The sequence below is a fragment of the Pogoniulus pusillus genome, chromosome 2, assembly GCF_015220805.1.
Source record: "Pogoniulus pusillus isolate bPogPus1 chromosome 2, bPogPus1.pri, whole genome shotgun sequence".
NCBI lineage: Eukaryota > Metazoa > Chordata > Aves > Piciformes > Lybiidae > Pogoniulus > Pogoniulus pusillus.
Genome location: NC_087265.1, coordinates 26,815,536 through 26,840,646, shown reverse-complemented (window position 1 = coordinate 26,840,646; position 25,111 = coordinate 26,815,536). Strand labels below are relative to the sequence as shown.

Sequence of the window (25,111 nt, the reverse complement as noted above, 5' to 3'; positions counted from 1 at the left end):
TGAAGAATCTAAATCCTGACATTGTTCTCTAAACTGGAAGTCATAAGCAATTGTCAGGACATCAGCTTGCACTTTCCACTTTCAAAAGGTAAAGGAAAACCTTACCAGTGTTCAACAGGTGGCTGTATGTCACCGTGTCACCTTTGCCCTGGGTGCTGTGTGGCTGTACAGACTGCACTGCAAAAGGACAACTCCTGCTTGAGGGATCTAACCCATTTCAGGTCACCAGGAGATAAACATCCAGAACCTGGTAGCTGATTCCATGAGTGCTTTTAATAGTGAGTAGCTTCCTGCCAGAACCACCAAAAAGATCTTAGATTTACACAAAGGAAATAGTACTTTACAGACCAAAAATACAGCAATTAATCAGCAGTTTATTGGAGTTGACCAAGTATGTAAATAAACTGTTCTGACAGTTATGAGAGGGGCACAACTTTTTTTTTTCCTTCAGTGGACAGTTTCCTTCTCCTTGTAAACATTAGAAAGATATTTCCTCTCCAAAGAATTTAAACATCAGAAAGCATAAAGTCTTCTGCAGAAGTTATGATCAGCACTGGTTGCTTTCTGTCTCCGAAAACTGAATTGTGTGTATGACACACACCCCACGCATACATATCAGTAGAAGCACACAAAAACATCTTGACAGACTCTGACAGCTCTTGTGATTGTTAAACAGTTTAATCACAGGACAGTGCTGATGACAACACCAATAAAAGCATCCCTTAATGCTTGTGGTGAAACAAGCAGCTTAAACTGGAATCCTTTCTACCTCAAATCCACCCTCCCCTCCTCCCTCCAGATGAGATACAGTTGGCTTTCTGAATTTTAAAGTACAAAGAACAAACCAGAATGCTTTCTATAATTTCTTCCAGAAGGATTTTCAATTCTTGATTTCAGCATCCATATCCTAGGAGGATGAGTAATTTATTCTGTGTTCCCCAGCTACTGCACAAGGGCAGGTAATTTTTGCAGAGGCAAAGCAAGCAGCTTACTCTCTCTGATGCTGAAAGGAAGCGGACATTCAGCCACACACCCACAAGGGATGAAGCTCTGGTGCTTACAGTATGCTCAAGAACAGGATGAGACTGCAGTCAGACCAGATCATAGGGTTTCCAACAGCTTCTGCTTCAGTGACCAAGAGATGTTAAGACAATGTTTTTTTCCTGACAGGAATTTTTCAATCTCCATGCAGTTTGTATACAGCATCCAGAAGTTAGCTGAATAGCCACCATTACTTGGTTCAGACCTGCTACTTACCCTCTCCATGCTTCCCTCGAGTTCTTGCATCAAAACAAGAATGCTGAGAAATGTACTCCCACTCCGTAGAGGCCAGACTACTTTCCTTTGACCTTGGCTCGCATCATGTTGATTTTTGTTCCAGGTGAAGAATTCCATTTTATTTTTTCCCCAATATATAGCCTAAATGTAGCCCTGTCAGGTTAAAGACAACAAAAAGCTAGGAAAACAATTTAGATGAATGTTTCTACAGCAGGGGTTACTTTACCTCCTTCAAGGCAACATGGCATTAAAAACCCAGCTGTCCTAAACTACACAGGAATAGCTGAGTGGCTTCAGAGAAAACAACATATTTACACTGAATTAAAAAGCCTAGAAAAATCCAGGTTTGCAGCACTCTTGACAGCTGACAGTCCAGAGCAAGGACCACAGCACAGTTAAAACTGAAGGCTGCTGAAAAGGGATATGGCTTTATTTCATCTTAAGCAGCACCTATCTTGCCAAATATGGGGATGTTATACAGTGTACCTGTGGGCATCCAGAGCCATGTTCAACTTCTTCCCACATTCCATAAAATTCTTCTAGTAAGACACTAATTTCCTGGAATTTTCTGTGTCCTTAACAACTGGTAGGAAAATATCTCAGTTAAAAGATTCTTTTATCCAATGTATATATTCTAGGAAGATTCAATTTATTACTTTAGACTGTAAGCTATTTAAAGAGCTGCAATCCAGTTTTCACTACTGTTACCCATCTAAGTAGAGATAATGCTTTGTAAAGGTAATTGGACATACTTTAAAAGCTTTAACTTGGATTATTCATATTTCCTAGAGTTCTGAAGCAGTAAATCCACCAAAACCACCAAAAGGTTGGTTTTACAGGTTTGACTTGTATGGAGAACCACCAGTAGTTAAAAGTATACACATGGGAGTTCTGGGTAACTCAAGAGAAGTTTTTTTGGAAGTAGAACAAGGCATTCCCCACATCTATGCACTTGAGATGCTGGTAGGAAACTGGGGAGAGAAGCCCTAGTGAGAGGATTTCTTACAGTGCCTACTATCACAGATACTCCCTGTGGTGTGCACACTCCTGCTTCTCTACTACAGGTACCTGCCTCTAGAAATAGGTATGATTCAGAAGCTTCTGCCAAGCTTCCAGCTTTTTTCTTCAGAAACTCAAATGAGAAAACAGAAGTTGCCCTTTTCAATGGAACAATAGGAAAAAGAAGCTGAAGGAATGGCTTCAGCTTTAGGACTATGGATTTTTCTGGGTCAAAGAAACCCAAACATATTCCAACCAGTTCTGAAGTTAAAAAAACCAGCCTGCCTACAACAATTTAATCATAAAACGGGAACAGCTCCAAAGCAATAATAATTTCAAGCTCCCAGCTATGACAACTAATACAAGTATAATGGATCTGCCCTGCCCTGTAAAAATTAACAGCAGTAACATTAAGGCTTTGTACTACTCATGCTTATCATACAAGTGAAACTTTCTTCTTTCATGAGCTACTTCTTGCTTAATCACAGAATCACAGAACTGTCAGGGTTGGAAAGGACCTCGAGGATCATCTAGTTCCCAACTCCCATGACATAGGGAAACTTACCACTAGATCACAATGCCCAGAGTCACATCCAGCCTGGTCTTAAAAACACATTGCAATAAGCAGCTTCTGCCAGTGTCCTTTTTGCACAGCTTCCTACCATCAAGATCCCAGTCTTACTTCCACCATCCTGGTCAGCTCCTTGGGTGCTCATTTGGAGTCAGTTTGTCACTGTTCTTGTCACTGCATTCATTTGCCCATTGCAAAGTCACTGGTTGGACTGTATCTTAATGGTCTTTTCCAACCAAACTGATTCTGTGATTCTATGATTTAGTGCCAGCATCCACCACTGTGGACAGGGAGAGCCCCAGGGCAGCTGGGACACCACCTCTGACTTTTTCTTATTTGATGCAGCTGAATAGACTTCACCCAGTGTGAGATACATTTAGCTGAGGAAGTTTTTGTCTAACACAGCATAGTTCTATGTAGCCTATGATCTATGGTGCCCGTGAAGCTTAGCCCACTTGCTCCTCCTCTGATCACATCACTGTGCACCAAGCAGCTGTCAATGCTTCTTAGGAGCTTTTCAAATTACCTTTTAGTAGACTGAAAGTTATCTTTCAGGGTTGAATGGTTCATTTCCACTCCTGTGTATACCACTACACAATTTACCTGATCAGAAGGCTTTTGGCTCAGATGTACAAGGAACCCTGATGAAGCCATCACAGGTGAAGCTGTATTTACAGAAGCAAGCGCCTGCCTCCAGAGGTTTTCTGTAGACACCAAGTCTGAATGTAGCTTAAGTTATTCCCACTCTAGTCAAAGACTGAATATTTCTCTAAGCTTTTGAATGTATGCAAGGCAAGTCAAACAACAATCACATTAAAACTTGACAACAGCCAAACAGTTCATTTTCCCAACCGATATTTACAAGACCTTTAAAAAAAAAAAAAACAAAACCCAAAACACTCCTCCAGCTTGTGGAAAATACAAAACACCCTCACTCCTTTCTCTCTCCCACAATTCAAACTGTCACTGTTCTGCAGCATTTGCTTCCTTCCTTGTCAACAGCGTGAACAAGTTAGCAGAGCCCCCAGTCTTGCACTCAGTCTATTCAAAAGAGACAGAAAAACAGATTATTTTGCAGTAGTGTTCTTACTACAGTAGGATTAACACCACAAAGAGACAGACAAACATAGAATGAGCCTGGGAGAACTCAAAGGATTACACTGAGGCATTAAAAGTAGAATGGGTTTGTTCTTAAAGATCTGTGTGAATTCTGTACATGTTCATCTGATGCAGCTACTTACTTCATCACATACACGTGACCTGAGTCACTCCATCTTCCTGGTCAAACTGTCCATCATCCAGTTCCCTTAACACTGCATCACTGCTACTGAAGCCAGCAAAGCCTCCATAGTGAGAGGATCCCTCCTTGATCCAACATTGTTTAGATGGAGAAAGGTGAAACTCATCAGATGGTTGTCCAATTTCTACAGGGCGAGAAGTTGCTGTATCTAATCCAACACTTCTGCTGGACACTTTGCCTTTATCCTCCCCAGTAACTTGTCTTAAGGATTTCCTCTGAAACACAGTAAGATGTTCAAATGTTAGCTTCAGGGAAACAAAGAGGGGTGTGGGTAAAGGCCAAACACTTTGCAATGAACCATGTCTGGATTTAAGGTGAGCTGCTGCACTTTAACTGAAGTCAGCATTTAACACTCTGGTTTGAAGGAGGAACTCCTCTGGAGAAAAATCTTCAACAGATGCATTTCTGTTCTCAATAAATTTCAAGACAAAGAAGATACAATATGTAGCTGACATACAAGACAGCAGGAATGAATTCTAACTAAAAAGACTTCAACAACACTTGATTCTTATGTAGTACTTAGCAGATCTGAAATGATTCACAAGTCTTAAATCATGTTAAAAGCATCTCTGAAGGTTTCCCACTGATTCACCTCATGGTTGGACTACTGCACTTCCCCAGTTTCTCCATTCTGCCCAGAAGGGCCTTCAGAGGCCTTCTCAGGTAATAGCAAGTTTCTTAAGAACTGCTTCCAATCCATGTGGTGGATCTATACAGCTAGAAGTCACCAGATGTCCTGTACAATAGTGTGAGGGGGGGCTAGAGAGCTTGCGTAGGAAGAACTCAGTATTAAGCACAGTCTGACTTCAGTACTACCACCTTCTGACATGCTTCCTGTTGAAGCTTGGTAACTACCTGTGTCGAAATAAGTAAGAAGACTGTTTTACTGTTTTGAGCAAACAATGGATCTCTCAGACCATGCATCCTCAGAGGAGGTTTATTTTGTTTTATCATCAGGAGCTAGCACCTCCAGAGGCCGTATCAGTACCTTGAGTCACAAGAGCACAATCAGTAAGGCAGAAGTGCCCTGGCTGGCTGCCTGGAGCCGTGCTGTCAGCACAAGTACTGCTAAACCAGGAGATGCTCTGCCAGAGGAACACAACCCTGCCCGCAAGAGGACACATAACCAGAAGTCGTCCAGCCTTAACACAAAGCTGCATTTTGGGGCGGGCAAAGTACACACTCTTGCAAGGAGATGTGCACAAATGCAGGCACTTCAAAAACAAAACCACCCCACAACTGCTTTTGTCACGGTCCAGCAAGTTCTGTGCCCCCCTTCTATACATTGCTTGGTTTGTTGTTTTTGTGGTTTTTTTCCTCTTCCCCAAAGCCTTTTGAAACAGTACAAACAATAGCCCTTATGGCTAAAGGAAGCGTACTCAAGCAAGCTGTTACAGGAGATACTAGGCCATGAGAGTAAGGGGAAATAGTGCTGCCTGGGGAGAAGCAGAAGGAAATCAACTTTGCCTGGATGCCACGCTAAGAGGACAGAGAAATCTGCTGAACAGAAATACAAGAGAAAAGAACGAAACAGAAAACCCTCAAGCAATGTGTGGTTCAGTCTAGGATCTCCTCCTCTGGGCTCTCTTTTGCTAAAACCCACAAATGGTATGTGGCAAACAAAGAGCCCATCGAGACAGCACAGCCCCTCCAAGCCAAGAGGCCTCTCAATCATCACATAAATCAAAAGCCAGGTCATATGTGGTATCCCATGAACATAAAGTGAGGCAAAGAAATGAGCTGTGAGGACATAAAACACACTCTCCTCAAAGAAGAGGCTCTTTGGAAATAAGCGACCAGGTCATGCCTAAAGAAATATAACCTGTGAAGCAATCTCTATTTTCCCTTAACTGAAACCATTTTTGCTATCTGAAGCATTTCTGTGCTTAAAAAAATGTCCCAAGTTGCAGATATGAGCATTTTTCGAGCAACAGCTCTAGCCATTTGAGCATCAGTGAAAAGATACGCAGCACACATGAAAATCAAGATGTCATGCTCAGCAGTATAAAATCACAGGAATTAAAGTATTTTCAGTGAAATGTTTGCAAGGTTTGATAAAAGCTGCACAGCTGTGTTGCCAGTGTCCAGGGGACATTTCCAATAAACTAGGAGAGTTTCTAGAACTGCATCTGAAATCCTTTACAGTGAGAGTAGGGAGACACTGGAACAGGTTGCCCAGGGAGATCATGGATGTCCTCTCCCTGGAGGTGTTCAAGGCCAGGTTGGATGAGGCCCTGAGCAATCTGGTCTAATGGAAGGTGTTTCTTGGCCAAAGCAGGGGGGTTGAAACTGGATGACCTTTGAGATTCATAGCCTCATAAAATGGTTTGGGTTGGAAGGAATTAAAAACAAGTCTATCTAATTAGTGCAAAACTAGTATGATAGTCTACACCAGTTATGTGTCATGAACAAATGTAGGGAGTTAAAGTGTCACAAAGGTAACATGCTATTTGCCAACTCAGATATTTCAGTTAAAAACCAAGGAAGGACAAATCCAAAATAATAAAAAGTTATGGGACCAACATAATTACAGAGACAGAAGGAAATGTTACTCTGCCAAATGTTTCAGAATTACCTACTCATCCCATGACAGAATGACCTCAGCATCCTGAAATTTCCTGATGGAGAAGTAAAACATTCCCTGGTACTTTAGATACTAAGGTTGCTCAGATTTTAAACCCAGTAAATCCTGATGCAACCAGCTGCAAATCAGCTGGTTCTTGTTTCCTTCTAGTATCTTAATGCTTAAGTCAAAGGTTTCCACTACAACAGAATGAACTGCAAGCCACATCATTCTGTCTGCGTAAACCAATGCTGTTGATCACCTCATAATGGACAGAATTTGAATTGTGAGCATAGTGCTTCCTATTTTTAATCCAAACCAGGTCTAAAAGATTCATCGGTTCCTCATGATGTTGTTGTTGCAGAACTACTTTTTACCAAGTCTTAACCATTCTAACTTATGTCTGTCCACTTTCAAGAGGTGCTTATAGTTAAAAATGATGTCTTGCCAAGGAAAAAGGTATTTCATGCCCTCATTATGCAGCCTAGTAAAAAAAAATAATTAAAAAGAAAGGCAGGGCATCATGAGGAAAAGGATCACTTTGATAGATTCAAGGAAAAAAAAAACACAAAACAAAACCCTGAGAAACTGGCAGAATTCAGAAGAGTGCATGAATGGAAGACATTAGCAAAGGAGATGAGATACAACAGCAAAGAGAAAAAAGTATGAGCTCAAATTTGATGAGGAAATAAATTATAGTGTACAAGAACTAGAAGAACTAGCTGGGAACTGATAGTAGTGGAGCCAAAAACTGAAACAGGACTTTAATTGTGCATGTGGAATGCAGTTCTTCCAGGCATGGAAGTAGTAATTATCAGTGGACACAGTTAGGAAGAGGGAAGTTAGGCTGGAGATAAGCAAAAGCCCAGAGAACAAAGAAAGGGAGAGTCTATTTTAGAAACACTAAAAGCAGAAGGAAACACACCTGATAGTAACAGACTACAGGGAAGGTAAAAGGGAGAGATACAATATGAATGCAAGAAATTTAGAGAGTCATAGAAACACTTAAACAGATGGAGAAAGAACAGACTGGGTATTATTTCCTTGTAATGAGGTCAAACCAGAATGTTTTTGTGTGCAAAAGATCCAAGATCTGATTCAGAACACTGAAGAATCATAGAATCAGTCAGGGTTGGAAGGGACCACAAGGATCATCTAGTTCCAACCCCCCTGCCATGCCCAGGGACACTCTACCCTAGATCAGGGCCTCAACCACCTCCCTGGGCAACCCATTCCGGGATCTCACCACTCTCATGGTGAACAACTTCCTCCTCACATCCAGTCTGAATCTCCCCACCTCCAGCTTCGCTCCATTTCCCCTCGTCCTGTCACTCCCTGATATCCTGAGAAGTCCCTCCCCAGCTTTTTTGTAGGCCACCTTCAGATACTGGAAGGCCACAAGAAGGTCAGCTGGGAGCCTCCTCTTCTCCAGACTCAGCAGCCCCAACTCTTTCAGTCTGTCCTCACAGGAGAGGTGCTCCAGCCCTCTGATCATCCTCATGGCCATTCTCTGGATAGGCTCCAGCATGTCCACATCCCTCTTGTAATAGAGGCTTCAGAACTAGATGAAGTACTCCAGGTGGGGTCTTACTAGAGCAAAGTAGACAGGAAGAATCACCTCCCTCACCCTGCTGGCCACACTTTTGATGCAGCCCAGGATCTGGTTGGCCCTCTGGGCTGCTGGCTCATGTTTAGTTTCTCATCCACCAGCACCCCCAAGTCCCTCTTCTCAGGGCTGCTCTCCAGCCAGTCACTGCCCAGCCTGGATTTGTGCTTGGGATTGCCTCGAAACAGATGCAGGATCTTGCACTTTGTCTTGCTGAACCTCATGAGGTTGGCTTGTGCCCACTTCTGCGGCCTGTCCAGGTCCCTCGGGATGGCATCCCTTCCCTCCAGCATGTCTGCTGCACCACACAGCTTGGTGTTGTACGGTGACTTCCTGAAGACTGCTAAAGAAGTACTTAGAGCACAGCCAACCTCTCCCACATAAGCTAACAGCCATTTAGCACAGTACAGGTTTATGGAATGCTTATGCTTTCCTCTGTAGCTTAAATTAAAAGGAAAACAACCACCATACGAATACAGCTGCAAAAGTCCTCCATAAACTTCAACTTGTTCGAAGTGAAACCCTCTCTGCTACTTTTTTTGCCCCCATTAATTCTGAAGTCTAGTTTGTTTCTGTATCAAACCATTATGTGAAGCACTCATTTGTTCACAGTGGTACCATATACACATTACTCACCTCTGGTGTCTGGGCAGCAGAATTCCACATAACTGGTCTCTGAAGAAAAATTACTTGCTTTGTGGCCAGATTTCCTTCACTAAAACATAAAGAGAAGAGTTTCAATAATTTAAAGGTAGCAATAGTCACTGCATGTCCTGGAGTCCTGTATACCCCTAAATTCCTCTCCCTCTGTGGTTTGAATGGGAGAGGAAAAGGCACGAAAAGACCTGTTCCCCACTCCTGCCCTGCAGGCATGGGGGTGGGGGGAGCAAGAGGCCCTGCTGGCACAAGGGGTGCCCACGCGTGCCCATGCTGGGATCGGGCTGAGATTGGCTGTGCCCTTCGCACCTAGGCAGTGGTAACTCTGCTCTTTGTCTAGGGAGGGTATAAATATTGGGGGACTTCCCACCTTGGAGTTCCCACCTTAGAGTTGCCCCTGCCTTGGAGTTCGTGCCTGCCTGAGAGTTCTCCCCCCGCCTGGATAGACTCTGCAGAAGGAGCCCTTGGTGCTCTGCTCCGAAGGACAGGATGGCTTCCCACCATTAGCACCCTTTGTGCAGGCTCAACAGGCCCTAATGCCCCTCGGACAGCTTCTGAAAGAAAGCGAGGGGACAAGCAGCTGGACACGCTTGCTTTCAGCCAGCCTGACTCACCTGTGAGTAAATTTTGTCTCAGCTTTATTATTAAGTGGGAAATGCTATCATTTAATAGCTCAACAAGCCTTTTCCAACTTCTGACTTCCAAAATAGTCAAATTACTTATGGTATCCTTGTAGATCTTCTCAACCCAACTGAACCTGCTAATTAAAACTAAATTAATTTCTGTACATAGTTTTGGGGGCAGGTTTTCAGGAAAATAACATAACTCTATTTTTGTATAAATTCCTGCCTCGGCCACATTAATTCCCTGCCTCCACAACACTGCAACACCTTCATATCATTCAGGTTTAATATTAAGGAATGTGTATCTAAAAGAATCAGAACAGTCAGGGTTGGAAGGGACCTTCAAGATCATCCAGTTCCACCCCAGTTGCCTTGAGCAGTGACACCTCCTACTACACCAGGTTGGTCAAGGCCCTATCCAACCTGGCTTTCAACGCTTCCAGACTTGGAGCCTCTACAACTCTTCTGGGTAACCTGTTACAGTGCCCTACCACCCTCAGGGAATAACATCTCTTCCCAATATCTAATCTAAATCCATCTTCTTCCAGTTTGAAGCCAGATTATCAGTGAACAAGCTCCATTTCCTTATGTTACCAAGGCTTCCTGCTCTGACAGTCTCTACCTCACTATTTGCATTCATGAAAAGAAAACATCACAGTATCACAGTATTATAAGGATTGGAAGAGACCTCACAGATCATCAAGTCCAACCCTTTACCACAGAGCTCAAGGCTAGACCATGGCACCAAGTGCCACGTCCAATCCTGCCTTGAACAGTCTCAGGGACGGCGACTCCACCACCTCCCCGGGCAGCCCATTCCAGTGCCCAATGACTCTCTCAGGGAAGAACTTTCTCCTCACCTCAAGCCTAAATTTCCCCTGGCGCAGCCTGAGGCTGTGTCCTCTCGTTCTGGTGCTGGCCACCTGAGAGAAGAGAGCAACCTCCTCCTGGCCACAACCACCCCTCAGGTAGTTGTAGACAGCAAGAAGATCACCCCTGAGCCTCCTCTTCTCCAGGCTAAACAATCCCAGCTCCCTCAGCCTCTCCTTGTAGGGCTTGTGCTCAAGGCCTCTCACCAGCCTCGTCGCCCTTCTCTGGACATGCTCAAGCATCTCAATGTCCTTCCTAAACTGGGGGGCTCAGAACTGAACACAGTACTCAAGGTGTGGTCTAACCAGTGCAGAGTACAGGGGCGGAATGACCTCCCTGCTCCTGCTGACCACACCATTCCTGATGCAGGCCAGGATGCCACTGGCTCTCTTGGCCACCTGGGCACACTGCTGCCTCATGTTCAGGCGGGTATCAATCAGTACCCCCAGATCCCTCTCTGTCTGGCTGCTCTCCAGCCACTCCGACCCCAGCCTGTATCTCTGCATGGGGTTGTTGTGGCCAAAGTGCAGCACCCTGCACTTGGAGCTATTGAACCCCATCCCATTGGAACTCTGCCCATCTGTCCAGGCGGTCAAGGTCCCGCTGCAGAGCCCTTCTGCCCTCCAACCCAGCCACATCTGCCCCCAGCTTAGTGTCATCTGCAAACTTGCTGATGACTGACTCCATGCCCTCATCCAGGTCATCTATGAAGATGTTAAAACATGTTACAATTTTATGTCACAGCAAGGAAATGGAGAATCCGACAACATTTTCTTACTTGGCTAGGTGTCTCTCCCTGCCTCAGTTAGGTCTGTTGTGATGGTATCAGCTGGGAAGCCTCTCTTCTAAGCGAGAAGGGTGAGCAGAGTCCCTGGCATGGGGAAGAACCTATGGCTTATTTGTAACAGTGTACATTCCTTTGGAAAAAAGAAAAAACCCTACACTAAGCTACAGCTTGTACAAGTTCTACTAGGGCAGTGAAAGGACAAGATGGTGAGTAGACAATACGTAAATTAACAGTTTTCTAAGTCTGACCTGATTAAAATGCTGCACACGACGAAGGGGCTATGAGCTTCATTCAGCAAGAACTCAGTGACTGTGAGATCTCCACAGAATTTAAATGAGAAGTGCTTAAAGCTAGCCACTCCATGGCTTCCCACAGCTCCATGTTCCCTCTCTGCCTCTTAAGTCAGGGCATTTGGAAAAAGCAGACTGAGTATTTGGTCATGATCTATTAATATCCCCGAAGTCAGTGGGTTAGCAGTGTATGTGTCTTGCTCGTCTTCAGGGACCACAGTGAAACAAAGGTCACTGCAGAGTTACACTGGCCAAAGCCTTTTCCCCTGTCTCTTCTTTCAAGAGAGATGCAGAGCAACAAAAACTCTTCTGCTAAATCCTCAGCAATTTGTTTGTTAAATTATGTTGTGTGGGCAATACACCTGTCCATATTGTAGGAATTTCAGGAGTCTCCCCTAAACAATCACCAAACTAGAAGCCAAGCAGCACTGCCACAGCTCTGATTTTTACAGATCTACTTGTTTTCATGTCTGGGCACTTCAGACACACAGCACTTAGGATTAAGGTCAGGCAAGGTAGAAAGTTAGCAAGGGAGAAATGTAACAACTCCTTTACAAAAAATAACACTACAAAAAAACACCCATGTTTCCCAAAATACTGCAACTCTAAGTCCTTTGAAATGGCAACACCTGGACTTCCAGTTAAGATACAAACATTAGCATGGGATAATGAATGCATCTCTTGGTTTAGAAGAGCTGTTGCCTGAAAAACTTGGAATTATTTCTAATGCTTTTTAAATTTCAGACCACAGACATTTATGAAATTCTGTGCACTCACAACAAGCACTAAGTTAACAGCAGAGTATCTTCTAACATTTCCCCCCACTTACTATAAACTCCTAAAAGAACTATTTAATCCATGTCACAGAGCTTCTCAACTTGGCATAATTGCTGTCTTCAGGACAAGAATTTGACATCTACCTAGCCACAAAGACTTGCATCTAATGCAGAATGTAATGTTCTTTGGGCCACTAAATTATGATCAACCTGTCTTTTTTGGTCAAAAAAGTTCTTTATGGACTGCAAGCACAATTCAAGTACCCAAGGTAAGGACGGATATGACAAACATTAGCACTGTATCATATGCATTTTTTGGTTTTGTTTCATTCTGGTTTATCATTATTTCTGGATAAAAGAACACTGCTGACATAAGAGGGGAACTTTTGTGGGTTTTTATAGTGTGCTGACTATACAGTCTCAAACACTGTACAAAACAGCAACTCTGCATGCTTCAGCAGCATGACCACTATCATTGCTCTACTTGGAACAGCAAAGACAACATTTAAATGTCACAGGTTGGGGTTGTGCTGCTCTAATTCAAACCAAGACATCAAGGAAATGTTTCCTACATCCAATATGATTCAGCCATTGAAGAATTAAATAGGCCTACAGATTGCTGCCCGAAACAGGGCTATGATCCACAATACTCAGGTGTTACATGGCACAACACTCTACAACAAGACATGTTATGGGGAGGAACATCTGTCAAAAAAGGAAATACCTTGAACAAGAAACTCACACAACAACAGGCATGAGAGCCTGGTGTTTTCCAGATTAGACTATTTAAAATTCTAACCAAAGGAACCCAAAATTTCTTTATATACTTTGTACAAATTATTCTATTCATACAAATATGAAAAAAATAAGTCATTTTTCCAGATCATCCAAAAATGCTACCTTTTTTAATACAGTGCTTCTGAAGCCTGTTAACATTCAGACTGGGTTTTGAGGTCAGAGTCTCAGGTCTGGGAAAAGATCAGCTGTTCAGCAGCATAAAGCATCCTTCTTTATTGAGACATTTAACTTGCATTCCTAGGATAATCCACCACCATGGTCATATCAGACACACAGTAACCATCCAAGAATTTAGTCTCCTCTTTAACTTCCACCATCAAGACCTAAAAATAGCATTTATCTATCACTACTTAGCCTTTCAGGGTAGAAACAGTTTTTTGACTCTTAAGAATTCTTAGTTCCCAAGTAGGAGCCCTTGTTTACAAGGTTTTTTTTTTCGTTAAAGGAAAATGCACAGCTGTGTTGAGACACTACAGGCACAAGGTATCATACTTCTTCCACAAGTATCTCACAAGACACAACTAGAACAAACATTAAACGATTCATGCAGACACAGACACAGCTGCTCAAGACAATCTCGAACTTGCTGTCCAAACCCTACAGGGATGGGCACAGTTGTGCACAACATAGTTGTGGGACAGAAGAGGCTTGAGGTTAAAGCTTCTCACTCATCTGGTGACCCACAGGGCATCATGGCTACTAAAATCTCTCTCTTCCATTGTCCATTTGTAGCTTTCAAGAGGTGGATCTGGATTCTGAAGGCTTATTCTCAAGCCGTAAGATTTGGCCAAAAATTCCAGATGCTTATCAAAACCAGACTCAGTGGGTTATGTCCCCTTACAAATCACCAGAGTCAAAAACTCATTAGCTTACACTACAAAGATGTTTGAGGAAATGAAGTAAGGGATAATCTTTTTTCTTTCATATTTTGAAAACTGCTTCTCTCTGGGAATAAGAGATTTATAAGTTCAGAATTCCATGAACTTTGGAACATACAGAGATCCCTAAAAGGCCCAGAACACACCTTCTTGTTTTATCACCATTCCTTCCATCTTTGCATTTAACCAGCTGGTTAAAATCAACCATTAAAACCCCCAACTAACCAAAAAACAACCCACCACAGCCAAGCACACCCCACACTCCTACTTCCTGACCAGAAAACCCTCCTTTCTCACATGAGTGAGTTGATTTATTTCCAATCACTTGAACAAAACTCCCCTTTCTTGGAGCAGTTGTCTTAAAAGGAAAAAAATAAAAGGAAGATGAAAGGCTTTTTTGTCCTGTCTTGATTTAATACAGAGAGGTCTGGATCCAAAGATGACTCAAGTCACCCACTCTTTCCGTTGTCCTTCAGGAGCTCTAAGCCATGCCTCAGCACAATTGTTTTCTAACCTTGGTAATCTTAGTCTAATGGAAAGGAAATCAAAGAGGAGAAGGAAAGAGGAGAGGCAGAGGTGTAGCCTAACTCTTTTTCCTTTACCGTGCCTTAGCTCGACAGTGAAGAAAAGCAGGGATACTTATTTTTGGTTAAGAGTAACTCAGAAAAATCTGGAACATTCTATGGGATCCAGATCACAGAATCAAAGAACCTTAGAGGGTGGAAGACACCTCCAGACATCGAGCCCAACCTCCTGCCAAAGCAGGATCTCCTTGGGTTGTCTGCACAGGAATGCATCCAGGCAGGTTTTCAAAGTCCCCACAACCTCACCGGACAGCCTGTTCCAGTGCTCTGTCACCCTCACTGTAAAGAAGTTTCTCCTCATGATGAGGTAAAACCTTCTATGTCCGAGTTTGTACCTGTTGCTCCTTGTCTTATTTCTGCAGACCATCAAAAGTAGGTCTGCTATTTAATTCTTATGTCTGTAGAGCCATTTCAGTCACCTAATATTACAGTAAGAGTTGAAATCCAGTAGTCTGGTACTACATCTGAGATGAAACCTCATGCTTACACTAAAGAAGAAACAGTCCACCAACCTGATGGATTAGATTCTCCTCTCTGATTTACAATAAACACTGCCTGACTGTCTTGTGATGTGATTTCTTACACAGCCTAAATGATTCACCATGATCCTAAATCACTTGGTTGAACTTGAAGCATGCGAGTAACAGAGTTGCTGGGGACTGAGTGTGATAAATGGCCTCCTAAACACTATCTTTGCTGTTTAGATGTAAACAACCTATATAACGCTTAGGATTATTAATCTAGTTCGAAGCTTGCTGAAGTCAGTAGTTGTAAAACAGTATTGAGTACAGAGATTTACTGCTATTTACAGCTCAAGTTTTTTTATGCAGTTAAAGCCAGCAGCATTTTTCTTCCTTTTATGTTTAAGCAATCCCTTGAAAATTCTAAGATGGATACACCAAAAATGCTATAATCTACTGTTTGGGTACCTGTCATGTCGTACAATCGGTGTAGGCAGGACACAGGTCAGGAGCCATCCAAACTCAGCCAGTGTGTGCAACAGAGGTCCATAATCTGTTTTAATTTCACATCCCTACATTAATAATTATAAAAAGTAGTAAAGAGACTCTGTACAAGTTTTATTTCATCTCTACACAAATTGCAATAACGATCCTTTATTGCGAGATAATCCCCTAAGATGGTATCAAACTGTGGTGTTTGGTGGACATTCAGTATTTCAAACTGAAAATTACTTGAAATCATAGAATTGCAGAATGTTAGGGGTTAGAAAGGACCTCAAAAGCTCATCCAGTTCAACCTCGAAGCAGGATCACCTAGAGAAGGTCATACAGGAGCTTACTCAGGTGGGTTTTGAATGTCTCCACAGAAGGAGACTGCACAATCTCTCTGGGGAGCCTGTTCTAGTGCTCTGCCACTCTCACTGAGAAAAGTTTTTTCCTCTGCAAATTACAAAAAAACCCCAGACAGAACAGAATTTCAGGGATGAGCCCTCATTCTGTGAGACACTGAAAGCATATCCCACTTGGCAAAGAGGTCATGTTGCTGAAGAAGTGTCTAGAACAGGTGTCTCCCTTGATATATTTAGGCTTTTAGTTCCCATTTAAGCCAGCATTATATTCAGGTTTCAGGGGTTTGGTGGTTGAGCAATTTTTGGTTTGTGGATTTTGGTTTTTTTTTTTCCCCCCAGATTCGTAAGAGTATCAGGTTGGAAGTGACCTCCAGGATCACCCAAGTCCAACCTTTCAGGGTAAGAATACAGTTGAAATGAGATAGTCCAGCACCCTGTCAAGCTGGGCCTTGAAACTGTCTGATGTAGGAGAATCTAACACCTCCCATGGGAGTTCATTTCAATGTCTCAACACTTCAAATAGTTTGTTCTGATATACAAGGTCTTAACTTCATGCTGTTTTTCACACTGGTAAGTGTATTTATCACTGACTGTTTCTGAAGTAAGCCTTTAGTATCCCTTCCAACAACAATTACTTTCAGACATGATTAATTCACACCGATAAGCTTGTAATAGTAAGGTATTTAATAGCATTGAATAGACTTATTGCTGCACCATGCTACAGCACTGCATGTAAATTTGCTGGGAAAACTAAGTCTTCCATGTTTAGCAGTAAAATTTTACTGGGAATACAGATCTGAAAACTACAGTCAATTCACTGTAGTTTTTTTGTGTTCTATTCCTAGTTGTATTTCTATTTTCTTCCCCTTTTTATTAAAAATACTTCAGCACATTGCCATTTTAACTGTGCTTGCCAAAAGGAGGTCTAAATTGGTCTGAAACACCCAGTTAAAAATACCCACATTTTCTTTGGTGGTATTTGTTGCTATGGACATCTGTATATGTCAGGCCAGAACCTTTGTGGCATGTTTCTTTTCTACACATTGACCAAAGGCCACAGAGGCCTGATTTCATTACTCAAACTCAAGTCTTCAGTTTAACTTATGTAGGTGACTTCAAGAAATCATCCTGAATGTTTATCAAAGACTGGTACAAGCATCCTCAGGAAAAAACAAAGGGAAATCTAAGTAGGAAGCAGTGTTGGTAAATGATCACCAGATTTACCTCAATGACTGTCCATTGTTCAACAACTATTGCATCATTTCCTCTCCTCTTCGAGCCTGGAACCCCAGCACTTTCTTCTTCGTAGATAAACAACCCTTCTAAAGATTTGGGCAAGTAGTCCCCTGTGGACATAAAAACAAATGTACACTGAAAGGTTGGTATTTTACCAAGCTGCACACGTGGGCTTAGTTATTCTCACTGAGAAGTCCCCCAACGATGCAGTAAAATTTTACAGCACTATCAAAATCAAATAAACAGAGACAGCAAATAACTCACACTTGTGATTATTTCTGCATCTAATTACACCTGGATGAAGTATGCAAATTAACTCATTACTCAGGCCCCTTTTTTCTCTATATATTGGACTATGAACCATTTCATCTTTCCAAAAGCATTAGCCACTTATGAATTAGATTTGAAGCCTCCAATATTCAACAACCCTCTGACAGCAGATGGGCACAAACCCTATTCATTCCACTTCAACAAGGTACTCTGGACAGTAAGTGTGGTTTCTGGTGTTAGAATTATAGAATCAGTCAGGGTTGGAAGGGACCACAAGGATCATCTAGTTCCAATCCCCCTACCATGGGCAGGGACACCCTACCCTAGATCAGGCTGATCAAGAAGCCTCATCCAGCCTGGCCTTAAACACCTCCAGGCATGGGGCCTCAACCACCTCCCTGGGCAAGCCATTCCAGGCTCTCACCACTTTCATGGTGAAGAGCTTCCTCCTCACGTCCAGTCTGAATCTCCTCACCTCCAGCTTTGCTCCATTCCCTCTGATATCCTAAAAAGTACCCACCCCCCAGCTTTTTTGTAGGCCCCTTTCAGGTACTGGAAGGCCACAATAAGGCTACCTTGGAGACTTCTCTTCTCCAGACTGCCTCGGTGTTGTGAGAGAAAGCACAGAGAAACACGAAGCATGAAGTGCAAACTTAGCTACAGGCCACAGGAAGAGCCTGCAACAGAAGATTCCTGCTGGGAAGGAAGTTTCAGAGCTCAGCTCTCTGACTCACTCACTGAAGCCTGACAGTATCCGGATGGCCCAAAACTAAAAGCAGTGCATCAAATACTGGTTCTGCTTCTCTTAAGAGCCATTGGGAAGGCTCTTGTGAGAATCTGCCTTGAGAGCTTACTGTTTTAAACTTAATTTGGACAGTAAAACTACGTAATCCTCAGAATACTTAAATCCTCTCCAATATTGTCGAGAGATACATGCTTTGCCACACTTTCAGGAAAGGCAGAAAAATGTAAAGGAAATCAATCAAAGAAAACTTATGGGACACAACTGGACATCAGGAAGTAGTTCTTTACTATGAGGGTGGTGAGACGCTGCAATTGATTGCCAAAGAAGTTTTAGATTATCTATTCTAGGGATGAGTTTTAAACCAGACAAAGGTTTGAACAACCTGATCTGGTGGGAAGTATCTCTGTCTACAACAGTGTTGGAACCAGATGATATTTAAGGTCCCTTCCAACCCAAATCATTCAATGCAACAGGTCTAGTTTTAAAACCTGACCCAGCTGGCACAGAGGTTGTGCATAATTGTTAATCATTCATTACTGTAGAGCAGAGAGAAGACTGATGTAGTCTGAGTTATGATCATTTAGCTACTCACATGCACATCCCTCTTCCACACATGTAGAAATTAGATGTGTCATTTTATCTTTAGATTATACACACTTAGATATAAGGTACAAGGAACAGAATACATAGCTTGAGGCACAAACACAGGAATATCTGCACAGCTCCTAAGATGATCTATGGATTATTAGGAATTCATGGACTTCAATCTTTCTTCAGCATTCACGCAGATACTTTAAATGTGCAGCCCCCTACAGCATGCTAGAGCACTCCTTTTTATATCATTTTCCAAACACAATAGAATAACTAAATTTTAAACAGTTTTTGACTCTCCTTCACTCAAATAGCATCCAAATAGCTGCTAACAGAAAGCAGAAGTTTGTAATTAAGAACTGTCAGTGATTTTTTTTTAATTCTTTTTACATTCACATTTCCTCCTACCTTAAAGTGGGTATTGCATTTTCATCCTGCTAGCAACAAAATTCTCCTGACTCTGGTTAGGACTCTACAGAAGAGGATTTCTGCAGCTGCCTGACTTTTAGATTGTGGTTTTCAGCTGTTGTTTTAAGCTGTTGCTTACTTCACTAAAGCTGCATAAAGGACAACTGCTGCTAAAGACACCGCACACTCTGAAGGCAAACAGAAGTGAGGCGAAAATGACTACTTGATGTACACATAGACATAGAAGATGTAATTCTAATAAATGCAAATCTTTCTCCCCAGAACATTTTAGGCTTCCCTCTGTTGTATGCCCAACTTCTATCTGCTTATAAAACCCTTCAACATCTACCTCAAGAACAAACATTTTTGCTTAAAGATCTCTGTAGCTATATTAGTTTCTTACTATGGTTACAGCCACTCAGTTGGGTGCAGAATTCCATCCACACAGTGAGTCATGCCTCTGAATACATCCAATTCAAATCATCAGCATCCCACCCATGGGTCTTACTGAAACCAGCTCATGTGGGGTTCAAGCAGAAGCACCAACTGCTGTGAAGGGGCAGCATGAAATCCCTAAATAACGCACAACCTGGGTATTAAAGATGGGATAGTTATTCAGAGAGAGCAGCAGCCAACTACAGAGGAATGCCAAGACTGTAAAGCTGTTGTTGGGCAACAGCTGCAAAGATTAATTGCAACAGCTGCCAGAAACACCCCTCAGTCAATTGTAAGGTATCTCCAGAGGAGTTATTTTCCATCGCCAAAAAATATTTACAGAAAAATCAGGAGTCTGATTTCTCATCTCTCCTCCCCTAAAGGAAAAAAACAACAAACTTTGTTCATCCAGTGACTTCAGTGGATAGGAATTATAATTCAAAGGAAAAAAAGATGAGCAGTACAAACTGTATTTCATCATTAAGACTGTCCATGCAACATAAAATCTGCAGTTTGAGGGGGACTGGATGCCAAATTCAATCTGAGGTTCATGCAGTCAAGTTGATGTGTTCCTCTGATAATGACTGTTCAATATCTTTATTGATGATCTGGACGAGGGCATTGAGTCCAGCATCAGTAAGTCTGCGGATGACACCAAGCTAGGAGCAGGTGACACCAAGCTAGGAGCAGGTGTTGATCTGTTGGAAGGTAGGAGAGCCCTGCAGAGGGACCTGGACAGGCTGGATGGGTGGGCAGAGGCCAATGGGATGAGATTTAACAAGGCCAAGTGCAGGGTTCTGCACTTCGGCCACAATAATCCCAAGCAGCGCTATAGGCTGGGGACTGAGTGGCTGGAGAGCAGCCAGGAGGAAAGGGACCTGGGGGTACTGATAGATAGTAAGCTGAAGATGAGCCAGCAGTGTGCCCAGGTGGCCAAGAGAGCCAATGGCATCCTGGCCTGCATCAGGAACAGTGTGGCCAGTAGGACAAGGGAGGTTATTCTTCCCCTGTACTCAGCACTGGTCAGGCCACACCTTGAGTACTGTGTCCAGTTCTGGGCCCCTCAATTCAAGAAAGATGTTGAGGTGCTGGAACATGTCCAGAGAAGGGCAACAAAGCTGGTGAGGGGCCTGGAACACAAATCCTATGAGGAGAGGTTGAGGGAGCTGGGCCTGTTTAGCCTGGAGAAGAGGAGGCTCAGGGGTGATCTTATTACTGTCTACAACTACCTGAAGGGGCATTGTAGCCAGGTGGGGGTTGGCCTCTTCTCCCAGGTAACCAGCAATAGAACAAGGGGACACAGTCTCAAGTTGTGCCAGGGTAGGTATAGGCTGGATGTTAGGAAGAAGTTCTTCACAGAGAGAGTGATTTCCCATTGGAATGGGCTGCCCAGGGAGGTAGTGGAGGCACCGTCCCTGGGGGTCTTCAAGAAAGGACTGGATGAGGCACTCAGTGCCATGGTCTAGTTGACTGGCTAGGGCTGGGTGATAGGTTGGACTCTATGATCTTGGAGGTCTCTTCCAACCTGGTTGATTCTATGATTCTATGTAGAAGAGCTACAGTAATACACTGATTCATACTCAAACTACTAAAACCCAACAAAACCCAACCGGTTAATTATTTCCAGAGTTTGATTTCTGAAGAATTTCCATTGAAGTTAACAGGGATTTTATGCTTGGAATTTAGTTTTAATTTAAGCCCTTGACTAATCCGAGCTTTTCAAGAGAGACACTGAATGCACATAATTTTAAATCAGAATATTCAGGGGAAAAAAGGTATTAAAGACGACATATAATAAAGTAGTACTCAAGAGCCCAGTAATTATACCCTCCTTCTATAATCCATGTGAGAAGCAGATGTGAAATGTCTTATGAAAGCCACTTTAATACATCGTGAAGTAAACTTACCTCACTGGATAATCACCCTGAGTGCTACAAAAATTATTTAAGGTCTTTGAAACATCTGAAGACTTTTCTCCAGTGCAGCCCTGTGTTTTGCTTGCTTACACTGAACTACCATAAGCAATTCTAGGGCAGCACCGACAACTCAAAACTTAGTGCAAGCAAGATATGCATGAAGCTAAAGTGTCACATTAGTGAAGTATCAATTCTTAGTCTGCTATCAAACAATGTTTGTCACAAAGTGTGAAATGATGAACCCTGCCAGACTCTCTTAATCTGCTCCCCTAACACCAGGGTACTACCATTTTCTTCACATTATTTTCAAGTAATTGCACAACAGTAGCTACATACTGGGTTTTGCAACACTCTAATCTCTGGCTTTCAGGCAAATTCAGTTCAAATGGATATTAATCTCTTAATTATGTATTTTGCCAACAACAGCTACAGAGCTCAAACTCTTTGGCCAGTAATGCTGCTTCTGTTGTCAGCAGTAGCAACACTGTCCCCAGCTCTGCCAGAGAGCAGGAATTGAGGCTCAGCAGGGTGCGCAGCTAAGGGCTGGAGCCAGCAGCAGCAGCAGCATACAGCTTGTGAATCTTCATCAGAAAGACGAAGACTAGGAACTATGACACAGCCAGTAGGAGCTCTTCAGTATAAGAGCTGAAGTTTAAGTGAAATGGGCAGGGTAAAGAGGAAAATTGGAAAATCTTGTGGCCTGAAGCTCTACCACTGTAACAATCTAAGCGTTAACCAAGCTGGTACATTCCTGCAGAAGACAACAGGAAGCAGGAGGAACCAGATCTCTTCTCTAAAAATGACCTGGAGGATCTGCCTACAGCTGAAGGCAAGGACAAACCTGGCTTTCTCTGCTCTCTACATACTTCCATGTCTGGCCAGAACAATCTACAGAAATATCCGGAAACTTTAGAATCAAAAAGTCAAAAAGCTGGAGAATGAAGCAAGCATAGAAAAATCTGACTTGGGTTTAATAGTGCAGTCTGCACACCGAGAGATGAAGGTACTGCACTTTATTGTTATAGGCTGGGGGATGAAGTGATAGCAACCTTGCAGAAAGGGATTTGGGAGTGCTGATGGATGAGAAGCTGGATATGAATGTGCAGTTGCAGCCCAGAAGGCCAATGGTGTCTCGGGCTGCATCAAAAGAAGCCTGGCAGCAGATGGAGAGAGGTGATTCTGCCACTTCACTCTGCTCTGGTGAGACCTCACCTGCAGTAATGTGCCCAGCTCTGGAGCCCTCAACGTAGGAAGGACATGGACCTGATGGAATGGGTCCAGAGGAGGGCAACAAAAATGATCAGAGGCTGGAGCACCTGTACTACAAGGACAGGCTGAAGGAGCTGGGGTTGCTCAGGCTGGAGAAGTGAAGGTTTCAATGAGACCAATAGCAGCCTTCCAGTACCTAAAAAGGGCCTACAAGGCAGCTGCAGAGGGACTGTTTCCAAAGGTCTGCAGTAGTAGGACGAGGGGCAGTGGTTTGAAATTAGACAAGAGCAGATTTATACTGCACGTCAGGAACAAGTTCTGCACCACGAGGGTGGTAGAAGACCGCAACAGGTTGCCCAGGGAGGTAGTTGAGGCCTCATCCCTGGAGACTAGGCTAGACACGGCTCTGAGCAACCTGATTTAGTGAAGGATGACCCTATTAACTGCAGGGGTGTTGGACTAGGTAACCTTTGGAGGTCCCTTTCAGCCCAAGCCATTCTGATTCTATGCTCTTCTGCCACACTGGAAATACTCAAGACCACAGCACAGCTACCTGCAGCAAACAGTAGAACACAAACATCAGGGAAACCTGTGTATAATGATTTTTATCTCATTATCTTATCTTTTTAAAAAAGAAGAAAAAAGTATCTAGCCAAAATGTTTATTCTAATGCTAGACTAACTTCCTATCCTGGAATTTTTTCATTTGTAAAACAAAGCTGAAATGTCAGTTATTCAGAACTAGAACTGTCCCAGACCCCAGGTTCTTCTCTTTTTAGGTATCGGATTGTGTAAGTTTACAACGACTGAACATGTTCACAAATCACCCTCACATCAAGAAGCAAAGCATAATCTACTACTTGTAAATTATGTAGTCTGTGCAAGTCAAAGCTTGATGATATTCTGGGACAATACTCACCTTTACAAGTTTCCCAGTGCACAACAGAATCAACTAAAGACAGTCCTTGTTTATAATAAAATGTGGTTAATTCTAGCCAGTCTGCTTCCAGTGTACTAATGACTGGCCCTTTCCTTGTTACTTTCATAGAGAAAGTGCCTTCATGGTAGGTCCAGCAGGTAGAATCATCATCAAAAACATTGAAGACTGTATATAGCTTGTCTAAGGAGGAAAGAGGAAGAAGAATGAACCTCTGAAAGACAATGCTCAAAAATAAAAACATTAAATTTTTTTTTTCCTCTACACACAGTATGGATTTTTACCCATTTATTTTCTGAGGATTACTTAAGTATCAGCATCATTAGTTGCTTACTGGAGTTTCCCACACAATAAAACTATTAAGTGTGAGTTAATCATAGAAAAAAATCTGTGTATCCTTGTATCCTTATATTTTTTTTTCTACATAGGTATACTTTTCTTTTTTTACAGATTCATAAACAGGCATTCATTAAAAATTCAAACTGACAAACCCTCAGCATTTGAGGAAATCTGAGTTATGAAGTCCTGTCTTCTACAAATACACATCTCACTGCTATGAAGAAATAAACAGACCAGCTGCCCAAAAATGCTCTCAGATTGCCCAATACTGGAACAGCTGAGCAGTCTAAATCAACACAAAAAGCAGAAGTACTCACACTGCCAAAACAAAGGAATTTGGTTTAGATGACCCCGCTTAAGATTCTAGTGTCTTTACGCTGCATAAATAGAGGGAGACTTCCATGCAGCATGTGGACTGTAAGCAGTCCAAACCAATCTGTGGGAGAACCCTTCTCTGTTTTGAGAAGTGTTACCACATCCACTGCAAGTGCCTGGAACAAGGTGAATTTAGGTCAACATCTGGAATCTATCAGCAAAAGATTACTCTCCTCTTTCTACAGTTTACCAGATTCACAGGTGATGCTAGGGTAAATGCATTTAAGGAAGCCTGAGTTTCCTGAGAAGACTACACGTAGAGGCTTCCTTTGGTTGCCAATCCACCTGCTCACACAAGACTGCATTAACAATGATCCTAATGGAAACAAAACCACTTTTTACTTCCACGGTTTCTCTTCTGCTAGCAAATTAAACCCATTACTTCAAGCTGTAAGGGAAAAGCTAACGGATCATGCCAGGACTGCTTTATTTCCAGTGTTAAAAATACGAGGGATATTATCTCAGCGCTTAGAGTCGTTATCCTGACAGTACACAAACTGGAGAGGGTGCTTAGCTTTTCAGGGAAGTGAAAAAGCTTGCTTTTGAGCGCAATCAAAACCACTCTGGCCCATCAGGGAAGAATCTCTTACATCAAAACGCAATCTGAGTTTAAGTTTCAAGCTGCTTGCTTTTTACACAAGGCATAGTTCTCACGCTTTAGATTACTTCATCCTTTTCACTTTTCCTTCTTGGCAAACCCGGAGGCCTTAGTGCTTCAGCATCAGAAGTCAGTTTCAGGCAACCTCGCCTAGGGCAAGTATC

General features: G+C 42.7%; 1 protein-coding gene across 2 annotated transcripts in view; it reads right to left on the bottom strand.

The window, feature by feature from the left end:
- Window positions 1–354: 354 nt before the first annotated feature.
- The window catches only part of RFTN2 (raftlin family member 2), a 35,917-nt gene continuing 11,160 nt past the window's right edge, over window positions 355–25,111 (bottom strand). Inside the window, exons 5-10 of one of the 2 annotated variants that reach the window (XM_064158536.1) lie at window positions 23,618–23,818; window positions 17,114–17,235; window positions 15,510–15,613; window positions 8,954–9,032; window positions 4,090–4,363; window positions 355–3,889 (exon numbers count right to left, since the gene is read on the bottom strand). In XM_064158536.1, the coding sequence (XP_064014606.1) occupies window positions 4,094–4,363; window positions 8,954–9,032; window positions 15,510–15,613; window positions 17,114–17,235; window positions 23,618–23,818 (776 nt within the window). In that variant the 3' untranslated portion in view covers window positions 355–3,889; window positions 4,090–4,093. Of the gene's footprint in view, window positions 4,364–8,953; window positions 9,033–15,509; window positions 15,614–17,113; window positions 17,236–23,617; window positions 23,819–25,111 lie in introns of both variants that reach the window. The other variant, XM_064158527.1, reaches the window with a different exon arrangement.